A 22,163-nucleotide genomic window follows, 5' to 3' on the forward strand; every position below is an offset into this window, starting at 1 on the left:
CACAGATCAACTGGTCCGGTGCCACCGTGCACCGGACGTACATGCTTGAAGCAGTTGGCTCCGGCAACGGAATAGTGGCCGAGCTGCACGGCCGCTATGCTATGTACAGAGACAATTGCTTCCGGCTCCGTATATAGGATTATGTGCCATATCATCCGGTGCCCGCAGGCCACCGGAGCGGCATAACGGTGCGAGGTCCGGGTGACGGACCCGCACCGATGATATACTGATGACCTATCCGGTGGATAGGTCATCAGTTGCCACACAGTGGAAAACCATTTTAATAATTTTAATAGAGCTATTATTTTTGGATTCTGAGCTTGGATGTGGCACACAGACATAAATACAAACAAAAGCACATGGGGGATTTTTACAACTACCCATCTGTAAAGATCAAAACCTGGTAAGAGTGTGGGGAAGGGTTTTAATGGATGGATGTTTTATGTACTGAGCAATAGCTTGTCTTGATTTACAGTATAAACATAAAAAAAACATTTTTTTAAATAATTTATTAAGACTGGTATTTCATACATCAGTCTTAAACTGAGCTGTGCTAGAGTAAAATGCGCCAAATTTATTAAGAGATGCACGCCTCTTAATAAATTTGACGCATATATGCCTGTCCAAGCACCAGAAAATCAAATCTACAACTCCTATGAGCTGGCGTAGATTTATGCTATAATTTACACCAATTTGTGGCAAAAAATTATAGTAAATCTGCATAGACTACACCCTGGAGTTTGACCATGCCCACTTTTCTTGCCACTTTTGAAAAGTGGCGAGAGAAGCGTAAAACGGCAAAAAGTCACATATTATTGCGCAAATATAGTGCTATATTTAGGAGTCATAATTTGCGACTATTTAATTTCACATGTTGCATAAAGCCGCTAATATATCCCACGATTGTGTTAAAGACTTTATCCTTCTAAAGTTCTAGTTATAAAAATCTGTTTACAGATGAGGAATAGCATGATTTAACTGTTGCCAATCTGCTTTTCTCATTCTCTGCTGTCAGTCAGACCAGTTGCTAGAAGCGCACTGCCTAACAATTATAGTCTTGTCAATGGGATTGCCAGGCTCAAGTATAAGTTCTCAAGGCTCATGGCAGAATTGACATTTTATTGAGGGCAGAGAAGGAGACAAGAGGTAGAATTTAATGAAGTATCTCACTTTGACAATCCCTTTTTATAATGAAGATGGCCCGGCGATCAGCTGATTGTCACAGGTCCTGCTTCTTAAACTCCCAGCATACATCTGATATCGCTTGGGGAAGATGTAATTGGCCATACATCCCCTCTGCAATGGCCCTTGCAGAGGAAGTGCAGTCTTATAAGCCGAACATTTAGGCCAGCCGGCCAGTGTACGATCCACTCTCCACTATGGCTAACAGAATGGGGTCCCGAGCAGAGGATCTTCTATGACATTTACGTGTTCTAATAGGACATATGAAAAGAGATTGTCGTCATGAGACAACCCCTTTGAACTACACTTTTTCTATTATTACTAGATTTTTTGTAAAAATACAGGTGGATAACCATGTAAGTAGAAGAATATCCAATATTTAGTTTAGATTTGGGTCAGATGAACTTACCATCTCCTTAACTAAATGATTACAAAAAACATGTGTGATCTGCTGAAATTCCGCAACTGGTATGTTCAAGCCAGGGCTACACCTAGAATTTTTGTAGCGCTACTGATTGATTTTAACTCTTGTGTGACAGCTGCAGTTCACAAGATTGCATGCAATTCAATGTATTTATTTGGACTGTAGCTGTAGCTCTCAAGAGTCAAAATCAATCAGTAGCACTACAAAAATTCTAGGTGTAGCCCTGGCCATAATGTGTCACACAGAGAATTTTCATTCAGAATTCAGATGTCCTAATACATTAGATTACTATGTAATTACACCCAACGTTCATTCTAAATGGTAATACAGGTAAGTAACATACTCTTTACGATTGAAAAGGCCTTAAATTGAGTATACGCAATTATTTGTAAAACCGCACACACATCGGTTCTTATCACAGCGCTCATTATTGATCATATGGCATGATAGTTTATTACATCTACGGCCACAGCTGAAAGTATGTTAACTTGGACTAAAAGTGGCCATAGACATCATGCTGTTTTCCACAAAAGAACTTGTTAGGCTGGGTTCACACGACCTATTTTCAGACGTAAACGAGGCGTATTATGCCTCGTTTTACGTCTGAAAATACGGCTACAATACATCGGCAAACATCTGCCCATTCATTTGAATGGGTTTGCCGACGTACTGTGCCGACGACCTGTAATTTACGCGTCGTCGTTTGACAGCTGTCAAATGACGACGCGTAAAATGACTGCCTCGTGAAAGAAGTGCAGGACACTTCTTTGGATGTTTTTGGAGCCGTTTTCTCACAGACTCCAATGAAAACAGCTCCAAAAACGGACGTAAAAAACGCTGCGAAAAACGCTGCGAAAAATTCGAGTTGCTCAAAAAACGTCTGAAAATCAGGGGCTGTTTTCCCTTGAAAACAGCTCTGTATTTTCAGACGTTTTTGGTCACTACGTGTGCACATACCCTAAGGGTATGTTCACACGACAGCGTCCGTAACGGCTGAAATTACAGGGATGTTTCCGCCTGAAAACATCCCCGTAATTTCAGCCATAACGGCATGTGCAGGCGCTTGAACGCCGCGTCCATTACGGACGTAATTGGCGCTGCTATTCATTGGAGTCAATGAATAACGGCTCCAATTACGGCCAAAGAAGTGACAGGTCACTTCTTTGACGCAGGCGTCTATTTACGCGCCGTCATTTGACAGCGGCGCGTAAATATACGCCTCGTGTGAACAGACAAACGTCTGCCCATTGCTTTCAATGGGCAGATGTTTGTCAACGCTATCGAGGCGCTATTTTCGGACGTAATTTGGGGCAAAAATGCCCGAATTACGTCCGTAATTAGTGTGTGTGCACATACCCTAACAATGATTCACAACCATAGTCATTATTAAAATGATCAAATATAATGCACTTCAATAGGTAAATCCTTAGTCATAGGGTGTGTACACTTTCACAACCATTTTTTATTGTTTCAATGCATCTTAAATACAAAAAGTGTAGCCAACTTCACAGATAGTGTTGATAAAAACTATCCTACCATCTTGTGTCTACAGCACCAATACAGATATGTATAGTCTGATCTTGCAGTCTTGTGTTATATCCTTCCATCTTTCTCTAACCTTAGGCTGGGTTCACACGACCTATTTTCAGGCGTAAACGAGGCGTATTATGCCTCCTTTTACGCCTGAAAATAGGACTACAATACGTCGGCAAACATCTGCCCATTCATTTGAATGGGTTTGCCGACATATTGTGCAGACGACCTGTCATTTACGCGTCGTCGTTTGACAGCTGTCAAACGACGACGCGTAAATTGACTGCCTCGGCAAAGAAGTGCAGGGCACTTCTTTGCAACGTAATTTGAGCTGTTCTTCATTGAACTCAATGAAGAGCAGCTCAAGATATACGAGCGTCACAGACGCCTCGTATATTACGAGGAGGAGCATTTACGGCTGAAACGACGCAGCTGTTTTCTTCTGAAAACAGTCTGTCATTTCAGCCGTAAATGACAGCTAGCGTGTGAACATACCCTTATACTAACCTACCAAATAAATACAACCACATTTTCCAAATTCGTTTCGGGTCTGATTCGAATGGATTTGCAGCGAATCGCAAGTGCCCCAATTGCTCTGAAAATATATGTCTAATTCTCTGATGTCTTCTAGGACAGTATCCAACACCTTTATATATAATGTTTTTTAAAGAATGAATAAGGGGTATATATGGCACTTACTATTATGCTGTGTTTAGAAGTTCTGCCTCATTTTTTTCATCTTGAAGTTCTGCACCCTGGTCGACCAGGTCTTCTGCCAGGCAGTTCCTCTGTGCATATCCCAGAAATGGGCGTTGATGGAGTGGCAGGGGAAGTGAATGGTGATGAATGGGGTTGCGTCACATACCCCTCCAACAGCGGCAATTTTTGAGACGAGAGCAAAGGGGCTACCCAGGAAGGAGACCTGAATAATCAGGGGCGGCACTTCAGGATGAAATTAAATGGGGCAGGACGTCTAAACACAGTATATTAGTAAGTGCTGTATATATCCCCCTTATTCACTGTTAAAAAAACATTATATATAAAGCAACCAACCCCTTTAAAATGTCATCCACCAGTATACCTCATGATTGGCTGTGCATTCTAGGAAGGCTGCCTGCAGGGCAGAGGCGTAGCTAAAGGCTCATGGGCCCTGGTGCAAGAATTCAGCTTGGACCTACCCCTTCCCAACAGCACCAGACCCCTGCAAACGCCTATTCCCAGCCGCCTTGCCCGGCAGACCCCAATGCCTCCACAGTATAATGCTCCCCATAGCTAACCCCACAATATAATGTCCCATAGCTGCCCCCACACAGTATAATGCCCCCAATAGCTGCCCACACACAGTATATTGTCGCCATAGATGCCCCACACCGTATAATGCCCCCTATAGCTGCCCCATACAGTATAATGCCCCCATACAGTATAATGCAATTCATACCATATAATGCCTCCATACAGTATGATGCCCTCTATAGCTGACACATACAGTATAATGCCCCATACAGTATAAAGCCCCCCATAGCTGTCCCATACAGTATAATGCCCCCATACAGTATAATGCCCCCATGACTGCCACATACAGTATAATGCCCTCCATAGCTACTACATACAGTATAATGCCCACCATAGCTGCCACATACAGTATAATGCACCCGATACAGTATAATGCCCCCTTTAGCTGTCCCATACAGTATAATGCCCCATACAGTACAATTCCCCCCATAGCTGTCCCATACAGTATAATCCCCCCTATAGCTGCCCCATACAGTATTATGCCCTCCATAGCTACCACATACAGTGTAATGACCCATACACTATAATGCACCCCATAACTGCCGCATACAGTATAAAACTCCCATAGAATATTATGCCCCCATAGCGGTCAAATACAGTATAATGCCCCACACAGTATAATGCCCCCATACAGTATAAAGCCCCCCGTAGCTGCTCCATACAGTATAAAGCCCCCATACAGTATAATGCCCCCCATAGCTGTCCCATACAGTATAATGCACCCATACAGTATAATACCCCCCATACAGTATAATGCCCCCTCAGCTGTCCTATACAGTATAATGCCCCCATATAGTATAATGCCCCCTCAGCAGTTACCATATGAGCCATATGGTACCCATACCCAGTATAATGCCCCAATATGAGTCCCCCCTCCCATACCAAGTATAATGGCCCATATGTGCCCCCCTCCCATACCCAGTATAATGCCCCCATATGTAGGTACCTAATAGAAACATAATAACATAATTACTTACCTATCCCCGTTCCCACGACAGGTGGAGAATCCTTCTCCTCCGGTCTGTGCTGTGAATGACTCAACGCAGACAGGAGCGATGACGTCACTACATCGCGCCTGCCTGCGCCTCTCACGGCACAGTGAATGCTAGAGCCTTGCTCCAGCATTACACTGAAGTGTATTTGCGTCCTGAGGACCCAAGTACAGTTTAAGCGTGGTCAGTACTGTGTGGCAACGGGGGCCCTGCAGGCCTCTCAGGCTTGGGGGCCCGGTCGCAACTGCAAACTTTGCGACCCCTATAGCTACGCTACTGCTGCAGGGCATTATGGGGAAGCCTGCCAAGGTCACGTAATTATATTTTTGGTCTGCGAATTGGTGGCTGGTGGTTGCCATCAGCCGACATTTTGCCACGATTCCGGGACTGCAAATTCCAAAAGTTTGGGATTTTGCCAAATCCAAAACCTTCGGAAAATTTGCACTAAAGTTTTTTTTATTTTAGATGCATTGAATCAATTAAAAAATAATTGCAACCCTGTATATGCCCTTTAAGAAAATGAACTGGTTATATTCGAAAATATTCCTTGATCATTAATATAATGTTGTAATGATGACACGTTTATGCAAATCCCACAAATTATGAGCATTTACAAACTAGTTTTTTTTTTTTTTAGATGATCAAGTTTCCATTGATTCAACTATCCGAAATCATTATAAGATTAATTATAGCTATTCAGAAAAAATATTAACTCTATGGAATGCGTTATAAATGTATTTAATATAAACCCAGGTCTGAGATTTACATGGAATCATGCAGAATACCCTTCTGAAAATAAATAGAGGAGAATTTATAAGGATATGTTCACAGATGACAAATTTATTGCAGACATTCCTATGAATGTCCCATTCATCTGCATGAGGTTCTTCAGAAATACATTAATCTCTAATATTAGTGAACTGTTCAAAGCAAATCACACAACAACCAGAACGGCAGAATTCCATACAAATGTGGTGAGGGCATTTTATCAATGGAAAATGATTTTCAGCTGTAGAATGGAAGCCGCACACTGCTGTGCTCCTCATTGGGTGCCGTTCACAGTAACTGATAGCAGCTTGACTGAATACTAATGTGAAGCAGCACAACCACAAATATTTATGAATGAAACAATCATTCAATATGGATACATAAAAGAATAACATGGTGAACGTTAGCAGTCATGTCACAGTTAATATTATCTATTTACACGATTCATGTTACATAGTATAATATATATATATATATATATATAGGTATATAGATATATATGTGTGTATATGTGTGTGTGTATATATATATATATATATATATATATATATATATATATATATATATATATATATATATAGTATAATATATATTATAATCACATCATTCTGCAATAAAAGTTCTCAGACTGACCAGCCAGCAGAGGTGACCTGCACAGGAAATTATGGAAACCTGATCAATTATTTCCCCTGCTCCGCTATCCAGAGGTGAGGGATAAGTCCGAGTCAGCACATGGGGGAATGGAGCGCACGAACAATAGGGCTCCATACAGCACATTGACATTGGGAGTTGCAGTTCTGTAGTGACGCCAGCCAGAGTCTTGTCATAGCGGATATCTCAGCCCCCTTAATAAGGAAGGAGGGGGTGAATATATATAAAGACCCCTGGACGTGATCCGTGTGTGAACGCTGCTGTTCTCTGTACTGGAGGGTTAGTGTGTATTGCCGCACAGCTCCCTGCGTCTTGTCTTGCGTCTTGAGTCACGATCAGTGTTCAGGTACAGAGTTACTATGCGCTTCTCCGTGACTGGGGACTCAGGGCACGGGTCAAGTTTGGGGAATGATAGCACATGGAGAGAAGTGGGCTCCACGATCCCGTCTGTCTTCTCCACAGTTTTACCTAATACCAGCAGAATATCAGCCAACTCCTCGGACCTGCTGTACAGGAATGAGGAGCTGGCTAAGATTGAGATTGCCGTGTTAGCCATCATATTTGTGGCTGCTGTACTGGGCAACTGTAGCGTCCTGCTGGGTCTCTACAAGTCCAAGAAGAAGATGTCCAGGATGCACTTATTCATCAAGCACCTGAGCCTGGCAGATCTGGTGGTGGCTTTCTTCCAGGTTCTTCCACAGTTGTGTTGGGAGGTCACTTACCGTTTCTATGGTTCTGACTTCTTGTGCCGAGTTATAAAACACCTCCAAGTGTTTGGGATGTTTGCCTCCACCTACATGCTGGTGGTGATGACCGCTGACCGCTACATTGCTATATGCCACCCACTGAAGACCCTCCAGCAGCCTACAAAGAGGTCCTACCTGATGATCAGCGGCGCCTGGATCCTCAGCTTCATCCTCAGTACTCCTCAATATGGCATCTTCTATCTCAAAGACCTCGGAGATGGAGTGTATGACTGCTGGGCGGACTTTGTCTTAAAGGATGGAGCAAAAGCTTATATTACATGGATTACTATCAGTATCTTTGTGGTACCAGTGACCATCTTGTTGACCTGCTATGGCTTCATCTGCTACAATATCTGGAAGAACATAAAGTGCAAGACCAAGAAAGAAGAGACTGAAGGCAGGAAGGGTAATAATGGGTTACTGTCCACATCTGTCAGCAGTGTCAAGACCATATCTAGAGCCAAGATCAGGACGGTGAAGATGACCTTTGTGATTGTGTCAGCCTATATCCTTTGTTATTTTCCATTCTTCGCCATCCAGCTGTGGTCTGTATATGCAGAGGACACCAACTGGACTGGTAGGTTCAACTCTCTTAGAATGCTTTGGGTTCCGGCTTTGGTTACAGTACTGTTATCACAAATCTAACATAACTGACCCCATATGTCACATATTTCTAATAATCATCTATAAACTAGGGTCAGATAATCCCTAAGTCTCTGAATGCTGTGAAGCCCTAAAACACCCAGTACAAGGCAGGGGGAGCTGAGAGTTACTTATCTAGGGGTTCACAAGTTTGTCATATAGAGGATATGTTGTAGCAGTGCTCTGTGAGTTTACTAAAAATTCTTATAACCCGTCTGTAATGTTAACAAGCTGCAACATCTCAATTGGAGTGCAGTCCAAACAATACAACATTTTGCAAGCACATAGTATTGTTGTTGGCAGGATTAGAGTCCATCCATTGTACTTCTAGCTGGATGAACTTTATGTGCATGACTTCTTATGCTGAATATTTCATCTTCGAGTTCTCCTTTAAATTAATTATATTTATCTATACCATAATAAGATAAATATATTATTTTTCAATTAAAATGTTTTGCTGTAAGCACCTCATGTAATGTCACTACTGTGACCCTAGGCGTTCTCTTCAATAACTCTATTATATTTAAATCTACTCCATGAACTCTAGGATTTGTGTACAAGGATCCTATATATATTTAAGGGTAGGATAGTCAATTTTCTTAAATTCCTGGTAGGTTTATGGCCATAGAAAAACTAAGGTAGAATGTAAAATAGCCATGCAATGCCTATAGGTAGTTCTGGAGTGCCCGCTTCCGGTAAACTCACATTGTTTCAGTCAACACTTATTTCAGGCATAACAGATATTGCAATATGGGGGAGGGTTTTCATTTAGTTACAATATAGCATTTTGCTGATTTGTCATTAAATGATCAAAACATTTGCAGATGTAGTAGAGCTGAGTTTGTAATTTGGCACACTTTATTGTGGTATGGTATCATAATGTGGTTTACATTAAAATATAGATAAATATTATCTTTACTGAGAGTTATCATAATGCATAAACAATTTAGCATGATAACATACCACAGTGTTCAACGCCAAACTCAGCTCTGCTACATGAGGTGTTACTGCATAAAGAGCAAAATATTAATTCAGCATTTAATAGCCCAGAGTGTTGTGGTTGGCACTAAATATATAGAGCCAAAAAATGAATAAGGGTATGTTCACACGCAGTAGCAAAATACGTTCAGGCGAAAACAGCTCCTGATTTTCAGACGTTTTTTAACAACTCGCGTTTTTCGCTGCCTATTTTACGGACGTTATTGGAGCTGTTTTTCAATGGAGTCAATGAAAAACAGCTCCAAAAACGTCCCAAGAAGGGACATGCACTTCTTTGACGCGGGCGTCTTTTTATGCACCGTCTTTTGACAGCGACGCGTAAAATGACACCTCGTGGGAACAGAACATCATAAAACCCATTGAAAGCAATGGGCAGATGTTTGCAGGCGTAATGGAGCCGTTTTTTCAGGCGTAATTCGAGGCGGAAAACGCCAGAATTACGTCTGAAAACACTGTGTGTGAACATACCCTAACAAGGTCAAACTACATGGATGTTTAGCTTAAAAAAAAGCCATTGTAAGGCAACTATTAACATTATTTTAATGATTTTTTAGAGAACGAAAACATGGCTATCACTGTGTCTGCCTTGTTAGCCAGCCTGAATAGTTGCTGCAACCCTTGGATATACATGTTTTTCAGTGGACACCTACTACAAGATTTCATCATTAGTATTTTATGCTGCAGAAAATTCAAGAAAACTATAAACAAAGAAGATTCCGACAGCAGCACCAGAAGGCAAACCTCCTTCACAAAGATTCAATCAAGAAGTCCAACCCATAGTATGGACACTTGGAAGGAGTCTCCAAAGTCCTCACGATCCATTCAATTTTTAGCTATGAAAACCTGAGATTGGAAAATGCTATCTGCCAATATTAGGCAGTACGGCTTACTGCCCCTTAAATATTGCACAAGGTGATGACTATGGACGTACACACTTTATATGATGTATAAGGTATTATTTCATGTACTGTTAAGTTAATGTGTACACACCCTGTATACAATTTGTTTGTTCTTAGTATGGAAAATACTGTTTGGCTACCATTAAATGTTAGTTGTGTTGCATTGTAAATATAGAGATGATCTTGATCAGCACACTTCTATTTAAAGAGGATTTGTCACGTGACCAAAAACTGCAGCTGACGTCTTAGGGCATGGCCAGATGTGGCGGAATTGCTCTGGAATTCCGCTGTGGCCAGTCCGCTGCGGAAATCTGCAGCGGACAGTTTCTCCATAGGTTTCCGCACCTTTTTAGTTAGGTTCGTGCACACGTTGCGGAAAACTCCGCTGCGGACCATAGGCTACGGTGCGGAATTTGGTGTCCGTAGCATACACTGGCTGTTGCAGACATGTAGCGGACTTGTTGCGGACTCATTGCGGAATTTCTCCATTGACTTCAATGGAGATTCAAAATTCTGCAATGAAATCCGCAGATGTTCTGTGTGTTGCGTTGCGTATTGGATTTACGAACATCATATTTCTTCATTCTGGCTGGACCTATGTATTTCTAGGTCTATAGCCAGACTGAGGCCCCATGCACACGAACGTAAAAACGCCCGTAATTACGAGCCGTTATTACGGCACGGGCAGGCCCATAGAAGTCTATGGGACTCCCTTAATTACGGGTGACTACGTGTGTGCACCCGTAATTATGGGAGCGTTGCTTGGCGACGTCAGGAGATAGTCACTGTCCAGGGTGCTGAAAGAGTTAAACGATCGGCAGTAACTGTTTCAGCACCCTGGACGGTGACTACCGATCACAATATAGATCAACGTGTAAAAAAAAATAGAAGTTCATACTTACCCAGAACTGCCTGCTTCTTCCTCCAGTCCGGTCTCCAGGGATGACGTTTCAGTCCATGTGACGGCTGCAGCCAATCACAGGCCAATCACAGGCTGCAGCGGTCACATGGACTGCCGCGTCATCCAGGGAGGTCGGGCTGGATGTCGAAAGAGGGACGCGTCACCAAGACAACGGCCGGGTAAGTATGAATTTCTTTTACTTTTACTAGGAAAAGGGCTGCCCCTTCTCTCTATCCTGCACTGATAGAGAGAAGGGAAATACTTCACCTCAATACGCAGCGGCTAGTCCGCATCAATTTACTGCACATTTTAGGTAAAGCCGCAACAGAATCTGCAACGCAGATTATGTGCAGCATTGATGCGGACAGTGTCTGCAGAACTACGCCTTGTCTGGCCATGCCCTTAGTTAGATTGCCGGTGCCTCCTAGATTACGACACTTTTTTTTGGTTCTTCTAGTTTCCACCGTTCCTGAGGTATTAGTTTGGTGCCCAATATGCAAATGTGGCCTTTGACTGTCAAGTGGGGTGGTTACCCGTTTGCAAGTGAGCAGTGTTAACCGCCCCTTTGACAGTCAAAGGCTCCCTTTTCATATCGAGCACCAAAATTAATCTCACCAATATCTCAAGAACGGTGAGAAAAAAATAAAAGTGCCAGAATCCGTGAGCTTCCACGAATCTAAGGCCATGTTCAGACGTGGCGTAATTTTTCCGCTGCAAATGGTACAGATTTGGGGCAATTACACCACAAATCTGCACCAACATTTCCATATTTGACAGGTAATTCAGACGTTTCAGATATCACAGCGGACTTGCCACAGATTTCAGTTTTTGCATTGCAAAGGCTGAAATCTGCACTGAAATTCCGCTTCTTCTCTGCAAAGTAATGAGCTGCTGCGGAGGGGAAATTCAGCACTGCAGGCTAATTTCCGCACAGTTATTTTCCGCAACATCTAAACTAAGTTTCCTAAAAATATATAGAAAGAAATGTAAAAAATGGCTGCTGCAGAATTCCACTGCGGACTGTCTGCAGCAGAATTCAACAGCAATTCCGCCACATCCGAATGTGCCCTAACTGAGATGTCCGCTGCAGGCACGTGCATGTGACAGTTCATCTGAGTGAATGAAAAAGGGGTTATATGAGATAAGAAACAGCGCCAATCCTGTCTGAGGCTTATTTCTGCTCTTACAGTTAATCACCATTCAAGTGAATGGGTCTGAGCTGCAATACCTGACACAGCCCATGGGGGAAGTGTGGTGCTTTTTCTGGGACAAAAAAAAGCAGACTCAGTTTTCTTATCTCAGCCAAACCCTTTCAAGATAAAGCTGGTATAATACATCTCTAGTGTGAATAAATATATGTCAACATGATATCTATATAAATAGTATTTCCTATCAGTCTGTGCTAAATGGGTATTTACTGTCCACTTCTCAATGTTAATCGAAAAATACAAAACTTTTGTATAGTTCACTGTGCCATTTGTTTTCAAGGCACTTATTCTGGTACTTGATCGTATCCTCTGATATTTATTAACACATACTGGATTGTTATTCCCCACAATTGTGTCTCAGGCTAGGCATTTACATGACAAATTATGGAGATCTTATCCTATAGCTTTTCCTACTTACACAGTACTCATTACGGTAATGTGGGTAAAAGCCAAAGTAGATCAAGCAGGCAGACCTTAGCAGAACAGCATGAAGCCCGTTTATTCTTTTTAACTTCTCCTTGTTGATGTCACGGTGCATTCAGTTTAGCAACTTGATCTCTGATTGGCCATTCAGTAGCCAAAAATAAGTAACTCTATTTCCTGAGCTGTATAGAAACCTCAGACTTATGCTCTGTGCTAGTGGCCACCCATAGGGGTAAGAGATTCTTGTAATATTCCTGCAATTCACACCATACAATTTACGGCTCAAGTGCCCACCTCAAGGGGTATGATTCTTTCTAGACTTGTGTATGTTTAAAATATATTATTTCATGCTTCTTAAACATTTTATGGAACGAGATTAGAAATAAGAGGTCAGTTACTATCTATGTTTTATGTATATTTAAAAAAATGTGGATTATGTCAGATTTCATTGTCAAATATAGAACTCTGAACTTTACAATGCATGCATGGAAAGATAAGGCAGACTACATACTTTTACATCCTTGTCTGTATTCCGCGACTGATTCTATTATAACACAGGATTAGATGACATCGGGGAGCACTAGGACCACTTTTTCATAAAGATCAATAGTAGTCTTCTCCTCTCAGTTGTCATCTCTACCAATGTTTTGATACAGTTAGGCATTTTGGTAGAACAGTAATTCCTGACTAGCGCACGGGTCTCGCGAGAGCTGTTGCTAGGCAACAATGAGGCTCCTTACCTGGCATGCAACTCAACCGGACCACCAGGAACCTTAAGTTGGAAAGGGCCATCTGATCATTAATAATTCTATATTTTAGCCATTAATCAATCATCAGTGGTTTGAACATTTTCTCCATATAAATAGGTCTGTAGATACCAAATGAAACCAGAAGGTGAATGGTCTATTGCGCTGCCGTCATACTGTTGTTTGATGGGCACTCAAATCGGAAGACCAGCATTCTTTTACATGGTCTCTTTATGGCTGGATTTCATATCCATATAACTATAAAGAATTTAAAATTGGTGGAAAAGCACAAGATTATTATTGGCAAATTCTTTGTGATTTTTCTTATTCTTTTACACAATTTTCAATTTACAACACTAAAACACACAAAAGAAGCTACCAAATGTCATCATGGTTCAGGTAAAAGAATGACTAAGTTGATTCCATCTGTCAGCAGCACTGTGTCCTTTCCTCTACCGTACAAAATATGCTGGAAATCCCATTCTACAAGGTTTTATTTAATTTTTAAAGAGGGCTCTCTTGACTGTAAATACTTGTATTCCCTATGAAATAACAATTTTGGAGCATTTATTCTTTGAACTCTGCATTGTGCTGTTCCTCTGTTATTCCTCCTAGAAATATATGAATGACTTGACAACTGGGTGTTACCTTTCCCCTTGTCAATTGCCTGTGTCCCCACACAGTCTGACATTGTCAGCACTGTTGCACAGTTTCAGTGTGTGTAGGGATATGCCCAATGGACAAGAAAAATGGTGATAATCAGTTGTTACTTTATTAATACATCTCCAGGAGCAATGAAAGAGGAATGGAACAGCGTAGAATTGAAAAAAAAAAAAGACACTCCAGAATAGTTATTTTATAGGGAATGCAATTGTAATATTATAAATAAAATGTCTACACTCTTCGACTCTCTTAGTACTCATGCACACGACCGTAGCCATGTGCACGGCCATGATTTTTGGGTCGGCCGGGGGCAGAGTGTCATCCGCGAGCTGCCTGCAAATCGCAGGCCGTGCACATGGCCGCGGCCATTATTTGCTATGAGCCTGGACCGGAGAACACGGCCGTTATAAGACATGCCCGTTCTTTCTGCGGTCCGGGCTCTTGGGCCATGCACGGACCGTGGAAACCGTGGTCGTGTGCATGGCCCCATAGGAATGAATGGGGCCTCAATTCTCCCGTGGATTTTCAGGGGAATTGCGGCCGCAAAAGCACGTTCGTGTGCATGGGTCCTAACTCAAGTTAAAAAAGGCATTTAAATTTTACTGCTCAGACAGTTCTGAACGGCAGTCCATGGGTATTTTTCGGAGGATACACACTCAACTAGCAGGTATGCAGTAGATAATCCGCAATCCCACTCGTGTGCTCTTGGCTCCTCTGAGACGTGTAGTTCCAGAGAAGAAATATCGGTCTCCCGACACTGATTCTCCAGACAGGACAGGAAAATATATATCTTTGGGATAAATTTCACTCCACGCTATTTATTCCATACTCACAGGATACAAAAAAGATTCAGACGTATCAAATAGTAAAAAACATGCGGCACGCCAAACACTCTAGCCCGACCCTGGGTTTCGCCCTTCCGGCTTCCTCTGGGGCATGTCTTTTAAACGTTTTTTTCAATGTAATATTATAAGGATAGATAGAATAGAGTAGGATAGATAGATAGATAGATAGATAGATAGATAGATAGATAGATAGATAGATAGATAGATAGATAGATAGATAGATAGATAGATAGATAGATAGATAGATAGATAGATACCAAACAGAAATAACACAGCACACCTCACAGCACCGTGGACCAGGCCATGTGCACGTTACCCAAAAAAGATGAATCAACTCCTTGGCCTGAATAGAGAACTTGTAGGATAAGTAACTGCACCAGGACTACAAGGTAAATGGGGAGATGTTGGTTTAATCACCAAAATGTGAGCAACGTTTTCGTTCATATCTGAACCTTTGTCAAGCAATTACAAAGTGCCAGACTTAAATAGGAAGAACATACAGTGCACAATGAATCAATGAATTAACATACAAAACATATTTATACAGGATATAAAAAGTGTGAGGCTAGATTCAGACGGGGGCGTTGCGCATCTCGGATGTGAAAAACAGCAGTTTTCACGTCCGAGGTGCATGCGTGCTCTACGCTGTGGGACGCGATATCACGCATCCCCCATAAACTAGTCTATGGAGGGATGCGTGAAGCGTGAAAAAATAGGACATGTCCTATTTTCTCTCGGACCCTTCACACGGTCTATTGAAACAACGGTCGTGTGAACGGCCTCATTGTATTATATAGTTTCAACGGCTGTCACAGGGATGTATTATTCATTCTTCTGAATAAGGCCTAAATGTGTTAAAAAAATACTCATCCATATTATACAAATCTGTGTTGGAAGACGTTGGACACACTTTTGAAGTATTTTTTTGCACTTTTTTTGTTTGTTTATTTTTAAGAAAAACACAGCTAGGTCAGTACTGATGTAGTGTCAGGGTATGTTCATATGGGATATTTTCAGCCGTTTTTCAGGCCGTAAACGTCCCGAAAAATGGCTGAAAAATCGGAAGCAGAACGCCTACAAACATCTGCCCATTGATTTCAATGGGAAATATGCCGTTCTGTTCCGGAGGGGCATTTTTTTACGCCTCATTTTCAAATAACGGCGTGTAAAAAGATGCCCCGTAAAAAGAAGTGCATGTCACTTCTTGAGACGTTTTTCGAGACGTTTTTCATTGACTCAATATAAAAACACCTCCAAAAATGGCTGTAAAAAACACTAGTTTGATTAAAAAACGTCTGAAAATCGTATTTTTTTTTTAGACGTTTTTGATTTGCCGTGTGAACATACCCTTAGGCAGAACCATATTTCTCAACAGGGCATAAATCTTGTGCAATATAATGTATGTCACACTTGTGCACTGGTGTCAGACTGAGGCACTTCTCTGATAGCTGCCAGTAAATCCCCCTACTATGTTTTATTTTGTTTTTTATACACACCAATCCATACAGCAAACTCTATTGTCTTGCTGCACACATTGAACTCTATGTACCCAGCACATCAATGAGCATTTTTATATTACAATGTTTGATCATTGTAATATAATTCATATAATAATATAATTCATTGCTGCATAAAATAATTATAAGTTATTAAAATGGATGAACCCGTTTGTAGATGTCAAAATAAAAAGTATATAATATAAGCATTCTGGAAATGCTTGTAATAAAACGTGTGCAACTAAAATAACTATAACATGATAATAAATGTTAAATTGAATGAATTGTAAAGCTGAATGTTGTTATAGTATGCATATGTAATAGATGACACTTTATTTCTTAGTAGTAATATATGCTATCAATATTATGTATGGGTGTATTTTCATTGTGTCATAATATAATTTCATCTATTTTTCTATATAAAATTTTTATATTTATATCACATTTTGCCAATTTATTTAAAGATATATCTAAAACAGCCAAAACATTGTAGCTTTACAAATTAAAATGATAGACTAATATTATAATACCTCTTGTGAATTTAGCCATTAAGCCTAGAATGTATTTTAGTATGTCTTCACGAAATCTTAAATGTATCTTCAGTGTATTGTTGTCTTAAATAAATATCACATAAGTGCTTGTCGAAACGTGGTTATATTTTAGTAGTGTATGGAACAAATATGAAAAGATCAAACCTATTATTATCTCTTTCTCCTTAGGGTATGTTCACACGCTGAGAGGCAGTTACGTGTGAAAAGACAGACTGTTAACAGCTGCCTCGTTTCACACGTAAAAGCTCCTCCTCGTAATTTACGAGGCATCTGAGACGCTCGTAAACCTTGAGCCGTGCTTCATTGATTTCAATGAAGAACGGCTCAAATTACGTGGCAAAGAAGTGTCCTGCACTTCTTTGCCGAGGCAGTAAATTTACGGGTCGTCGTTTGACAGCTGTCAAACGACGACTCGTAAGTAACAGGTCGTCTGCACAGTACGTCGGCAAACCCATTCAAATGAATGGGCAGATGTTTGCCGACGTATTGCAGCCCTATTTTCAGACGTAAAACGAGGCATTATACGCCTCGTATACGTCTGAAATTTGGCCGTGTGAACATACCCTGACTGTTCTGGTGGGTTTGTAGATGTTTGCAGAATGAAAAAAAAAAAAACCCAAACCCTCAACCACCCCCCCCCCCCCCCCAAATGCTGTTGATATATTTTATAAAGTTCAGATTCCTCCCTGGAACACCATCTCTCCTTCAAAAATTCATCAGGAAGGTGGGTCTGGGGGGGGGGGGGTTAAAGGGCTATTTTCATCTTATAAAATCATAGCACATCACTATTATATACCATTAACTTTCTGATCAGTGGGGGTCCAACCTCTGGGCCCCCACCGATCTCGAGAATGAAGCACTGTGTTCCCTAATTTAGCACTGTGTTCACTTCTATGTTTTTCTGAACCTACTATATGTTTGCATAGCAGTCAGATCTCCAAATCCCCTGCATAAATATAAGTTTGAAACATAACATACTGGCTTCTTGCAGTCACCGCTAGAGAGAGATTAGGAGCTTTAAGGCATAGTGCGTTATTATTGAGTTTAATGTTTAATATAGAGTAAGCTTCGATGCTCCCTCTAGTGGTGACGGCAGCCAGCATGTTATGGTTTGAAACTATGTCTATACATGAGATTTGGAGCTGTATTGCAGAAAAACAGACCTATGACCTCTGGACCTAAAAACTACCCTCCACAAATTAAGGAAACCATCTCTACAGTGCAATTCTAAATCAATGTCTCACTTTCAGAAGAAGAATCAGAATATGACTCAGTTGTTAACCAAATCCATCAAAAATTTGTTTCAGTTTTTTCTTCCTCAACGACACAGAAGGGCTGAGATCTGCTATGTGAGATTCCGCAAGGTTGTAGAATAAAATTGGCAGTTGTGTAACTCTTATATTTTCATATATAAAACATAAGAAGATGATGTTGAAATATCTACGTTTGCCATTTCTACATACATTACAGCCAAACTTCTCTTGTCTTCAAGCAGACTTTATTTTCTGTATGTCTAGCCATAGTGTGATTTTGAAGTCTATGTAAACCTTTGTAGCCTTTTTTTATGTTTTGTGTTGTGTTTTTAAAAAAATTTCAAATTGACATTTTACATTTCTATTTACTTTTTACTTCTATGTATGCACACAAACTTAGATGTGATTGGTATTAGGCCTGGTGCACACTTCCATCACAGTTTTCACGCCCGTTTTAGACAGATCCGTGTGCCCGTTTTAGCGGCCGTGTGATTTCCGTGTGCACTCCGTGTTTCCGTTTCCGAGCGCCGAGCATGGTACTGTCCAGGGTGCTGAAAGAGCAGGGTTGTTCAGCGCTAGTCACTGTACAGGGTGCTGAAAGAGTTAATGGGCTGCACTGATCAGCGGTAACTGTTTCAGCACCCTGGACAGTGACTAGCACTGAAGAATGAGCATGCTCGGCGCTCGCAAAATACAATTTTAATTAAATAGCAAATTAAAAAATTAGTTCATACTTACTCAGAACTCCCTACATTTTCCTCCGGTCCGGCCTCCTGGGATGACGTTTCATTCAATGTCACCGCTGCAGCCAATCACAGGCTGCAGCGGCCACATGGACTGCCGCATCATACAGAAAGGTCGGACTGGAGGAAGAAGAGGGACTCGTTACCAAGACAACGACCGGGGTACGTATGAACTGCTTTTTATTTTTATCAGCAGCCTCTTCTCTCTATCAGTGATTGATAGAGACAAGTGGCTGCCGATTAGTGTAATATATCTGTAATGGACTTCCACTCGCCCGGCCATTGCTAGGCAACAGCTCCATCACACACAGACGGCACACGGATGCCTTCTGTGTGCCTTCAGTTTTTTTGTTAGCCCCATTGACTTGCACGGGCCTCACGGTCACGGAATCTCGGACCAAAGTAGGACATGCTCTACTTTTGTCGGAACGGAGCAACGGGACCGTCAAAAAAACTGAAGTGTGCAAGGCCCCATTGAAATGAAAGGGTCAGAGTGCTAGCCGTCAGACAAACGGCTAGCACCCTGAAGAAAAAGACTGAAGTGTGCACGAGGCCTTAGGGATATCCTGCGGGTTAGAGGCACACAGGAGCCACTCTCATCTGAGCCGTCGGTCCAGCTGACTGACGGCGCTATACAGCTTTTATGTCTAGTGCATACATAAAAACGACAGCACAAAAAGGTTTTCATAACCTTTAAGATAGATGCAACGAATACCCGATTACATACTCATAGCTCTGCACATGTATCCATTAGCAAAGTAGGTGAAAGATTTCCTTGACATTTTTATTCCTTGAGATGTGTAGTAAAATCATCGGGATAAAAGAGCAGCTAAACATTCTAGTAGTAAAATCTCTCTGAGGAAAATGATGAAAAAAACATTATAAAATTGTAATTATACGATCTGCCTTCAAGTCTCAGAAGACCCTTGTATGGCAGAGAGTTTTTTACCCTGGTTAGCAACACTAAACATGTTATATAAGTAATATAAAGTAACGCCCAATAAACACAAGCGTAATTTTCATCCGTAATTATGGATGAAATTGCGGACCCATTCATTTCTGTTGGTCACGGACACATTTGCGTATATTTATGGATGTGTGTCTGTGCCGTAGAAATGATCTGGAAAATATAGAACCTGCCCTATTATTTTCCGCGATTGTGGCACGGACTCGCCCATAGCCATCGGATCCATATTTGCAGACAGTAAAAACACTTACGGTCGTGTGCATGAGGCCTAAATGTGTGTAAAGTTTAGAAGTAGCAATAAAAGTTTCAGCATGACAATTGAAGCATTGAATCAAATAAATAAACACATTTACTGTTGAATTATTTAACATTGTTCCTACAGTAGTGGTTGAACATTTGTGAACCCTTCAGAATATTCTATGTTTCTGCATAAATTTGACCTAAAACTACATCAGATTTTCACAAGTCCTAAAAGTACATAAAGAGATCCGAATCAAACAAATGAGTCATGGAGAAAAATATTAGACTTGGTTTATTTATTGAGGAAAATGTTCCAATATGACATATCTGTGAGTGCCAAAAGTATCTGAACCTCTGCTTTCAGTGTCTTGTATGACCCCCTTGTTCAGAAATAACTGCATCTAAGGGGGGATTCACACGAGCGTGTATTGGGTCCGTGCGGGCCACGTGGTTTTCACACGCCACGCACAGACCAATACAAGTCTATGGGGCAGTACAGCGCGACATGCTCAATATCTCCACGTATTTCGCGCATCACGCACCCATTGAAGTCAATGGGTGCGTGAAAACCACGCAGGTCGCACGGAAGCACTTCCGTGCGAACCGACTGAAACAGCGCACCAGCTGTCAAAAGGATGAATGTAAACAGAAAAGCACCACGTGCTTTTGTGTTTCCAAACATCCAAACGGAGTGTCTTTGAGATGAGCGAACCCGGACAACCGAACCGAACTTCACCGGGTTCGGCCGAACTTCACCGGGTTCGGCCGAACTCGTTTTGGCCGAACCCGTCCCAAAAATTTCCGGTACGCGACGTCAGGAGATAGTCACTGTCCAGGGTGCTGAAAGAGTTAAACTGTTTCAGCACCATGGACAGTGACTTCCGATCCCAATATACATGAACCTGTAAAAAAAAAAACGAAGTTCTGACTTACCGATAACTCCCGGCTTCTTCCTCCAGTCTGACCTCCCGGGATGACAATTCAGTCCAAGTGACAGCTCCAGCCAATCACAGGCCAAGCACAGGCTGCAGCGGTCACATGGACTGCCGCGTCATCCAGGGAGGTGGGGCCCGATGTCAAGAGAGGCGCGTCACCAAGGACGCGTCACCAAGGCAACGTCCGGGAGGGAAGTTCTCGGTAAGTACGAACTTTTTCTTCTTTTTTTTTAACAGGTTTCTCGATATTGTGTTCGGCATTCGCTGTCGAGGGTGCTGAAAGAGTTACTGCCGATCAGTTAGCTCTTTCAGCACCTTGGACAAGTGACGGGTGTCGACTAGCCTCATCTCTATGATGGCGGCTGCGCGAAAATCACGCAGCCGCGCATCATACACGGATGACACATGCAGCTGTCAAGTGGTTTTTGCGCACGCACAACGCCGCGTTTTTTGCGCGCGCAAAAACGCAACGTTCGTCTGAATCTGCCCTAAATGTTTCCGGTAGTTGTTTCTTTAGTCCTGCACATCAGCTTGGAGGAATTTAAGCCCATTCCTCCATAAAAAAAACAAGCTTCAACTCTGTGAGAAAGTCTATGAGCCTGTGCTCCAAAACATCGGCTTTCCGGAAAAAGCCGAACAGAAACGGAGCGGCTGAGCACTCACACGTGCGCTTCTGCCGCTTCGTTTTAGCGATTAATGGGGGTCTCAGTGCTCGGTACCTCACCAATCAAAACTTCTGAAACGTCACGATGACATGTCAGAAGTTTGTCAAACGTTTAGTTACCCTTTGAGATTAAGCTGTTTGACAGATATCCTGCAGTGTTTTCCATTCTCCAAATATTACGCTTCTCATTTAAACCAAAAAGCTCTATTTTGGTCTCATCCGTGCACAAAACATTGTCCCAATAGCCTTCTGGCTTGTCCAGGTGATCTTTAGCAAACTGTAGGCGGGCAGTAATGTTCTTTTTGAAGAGCAGCGGCTTTCTCCTTGCAATCCTGCCATGCACACCATTGTTTTCAGTGTCCTCCCAATCGTGGACTCATGAACATTAACATAAGCTAA

At 41.8% G+C, this 22,163-nt stretch overlaps 1 protein-coding gene across 1 annotated transcript; it reads left to right on the top strand.

Moving 5' to 3' along the window:
* Positions 1-7,078: 7,078 nt before the first annotated feature.
* AVPR1A (arginine vasopressin receptor 1A) lies at positions 7,079-16,735 on the top strand. The gene is made up of 2 exons (XM_075856777.1): positions 7,079-8,166; positions 9,785-16,735. The coding sequence occupies exons 1-2, from the start codon at positions 7,203-7,205 to the stop codon at positions 10,075-10,077; spliced, it is 1,257 nt and encodes a 418-aa protein (XP_075712892.1). The 5' UTR covers positions 7,079-7,202; the 3' UTR covers positions 10,078-16,735.
* The last annotated feature ends 5,428 nt before the right edge of the window (positions 16,736-22,163 follow it).

This window comes from Rhinoderma darwinii, chromosome 3 (genome assembly GCF_050947455.1).
Source record: "Rhinoderma darwinii isolate aRhiDar2 chromosome 3, aRhiDar2.hap1, whole genome shotgun sequence".
Taxonomy (NCBI): domain Eukaryota; kingdom Metazoa; phylum Chordata; class Amphibia; order Anura; family Rhinodermatidae; genus Rhinoderma; species Rhinoderma darwinii.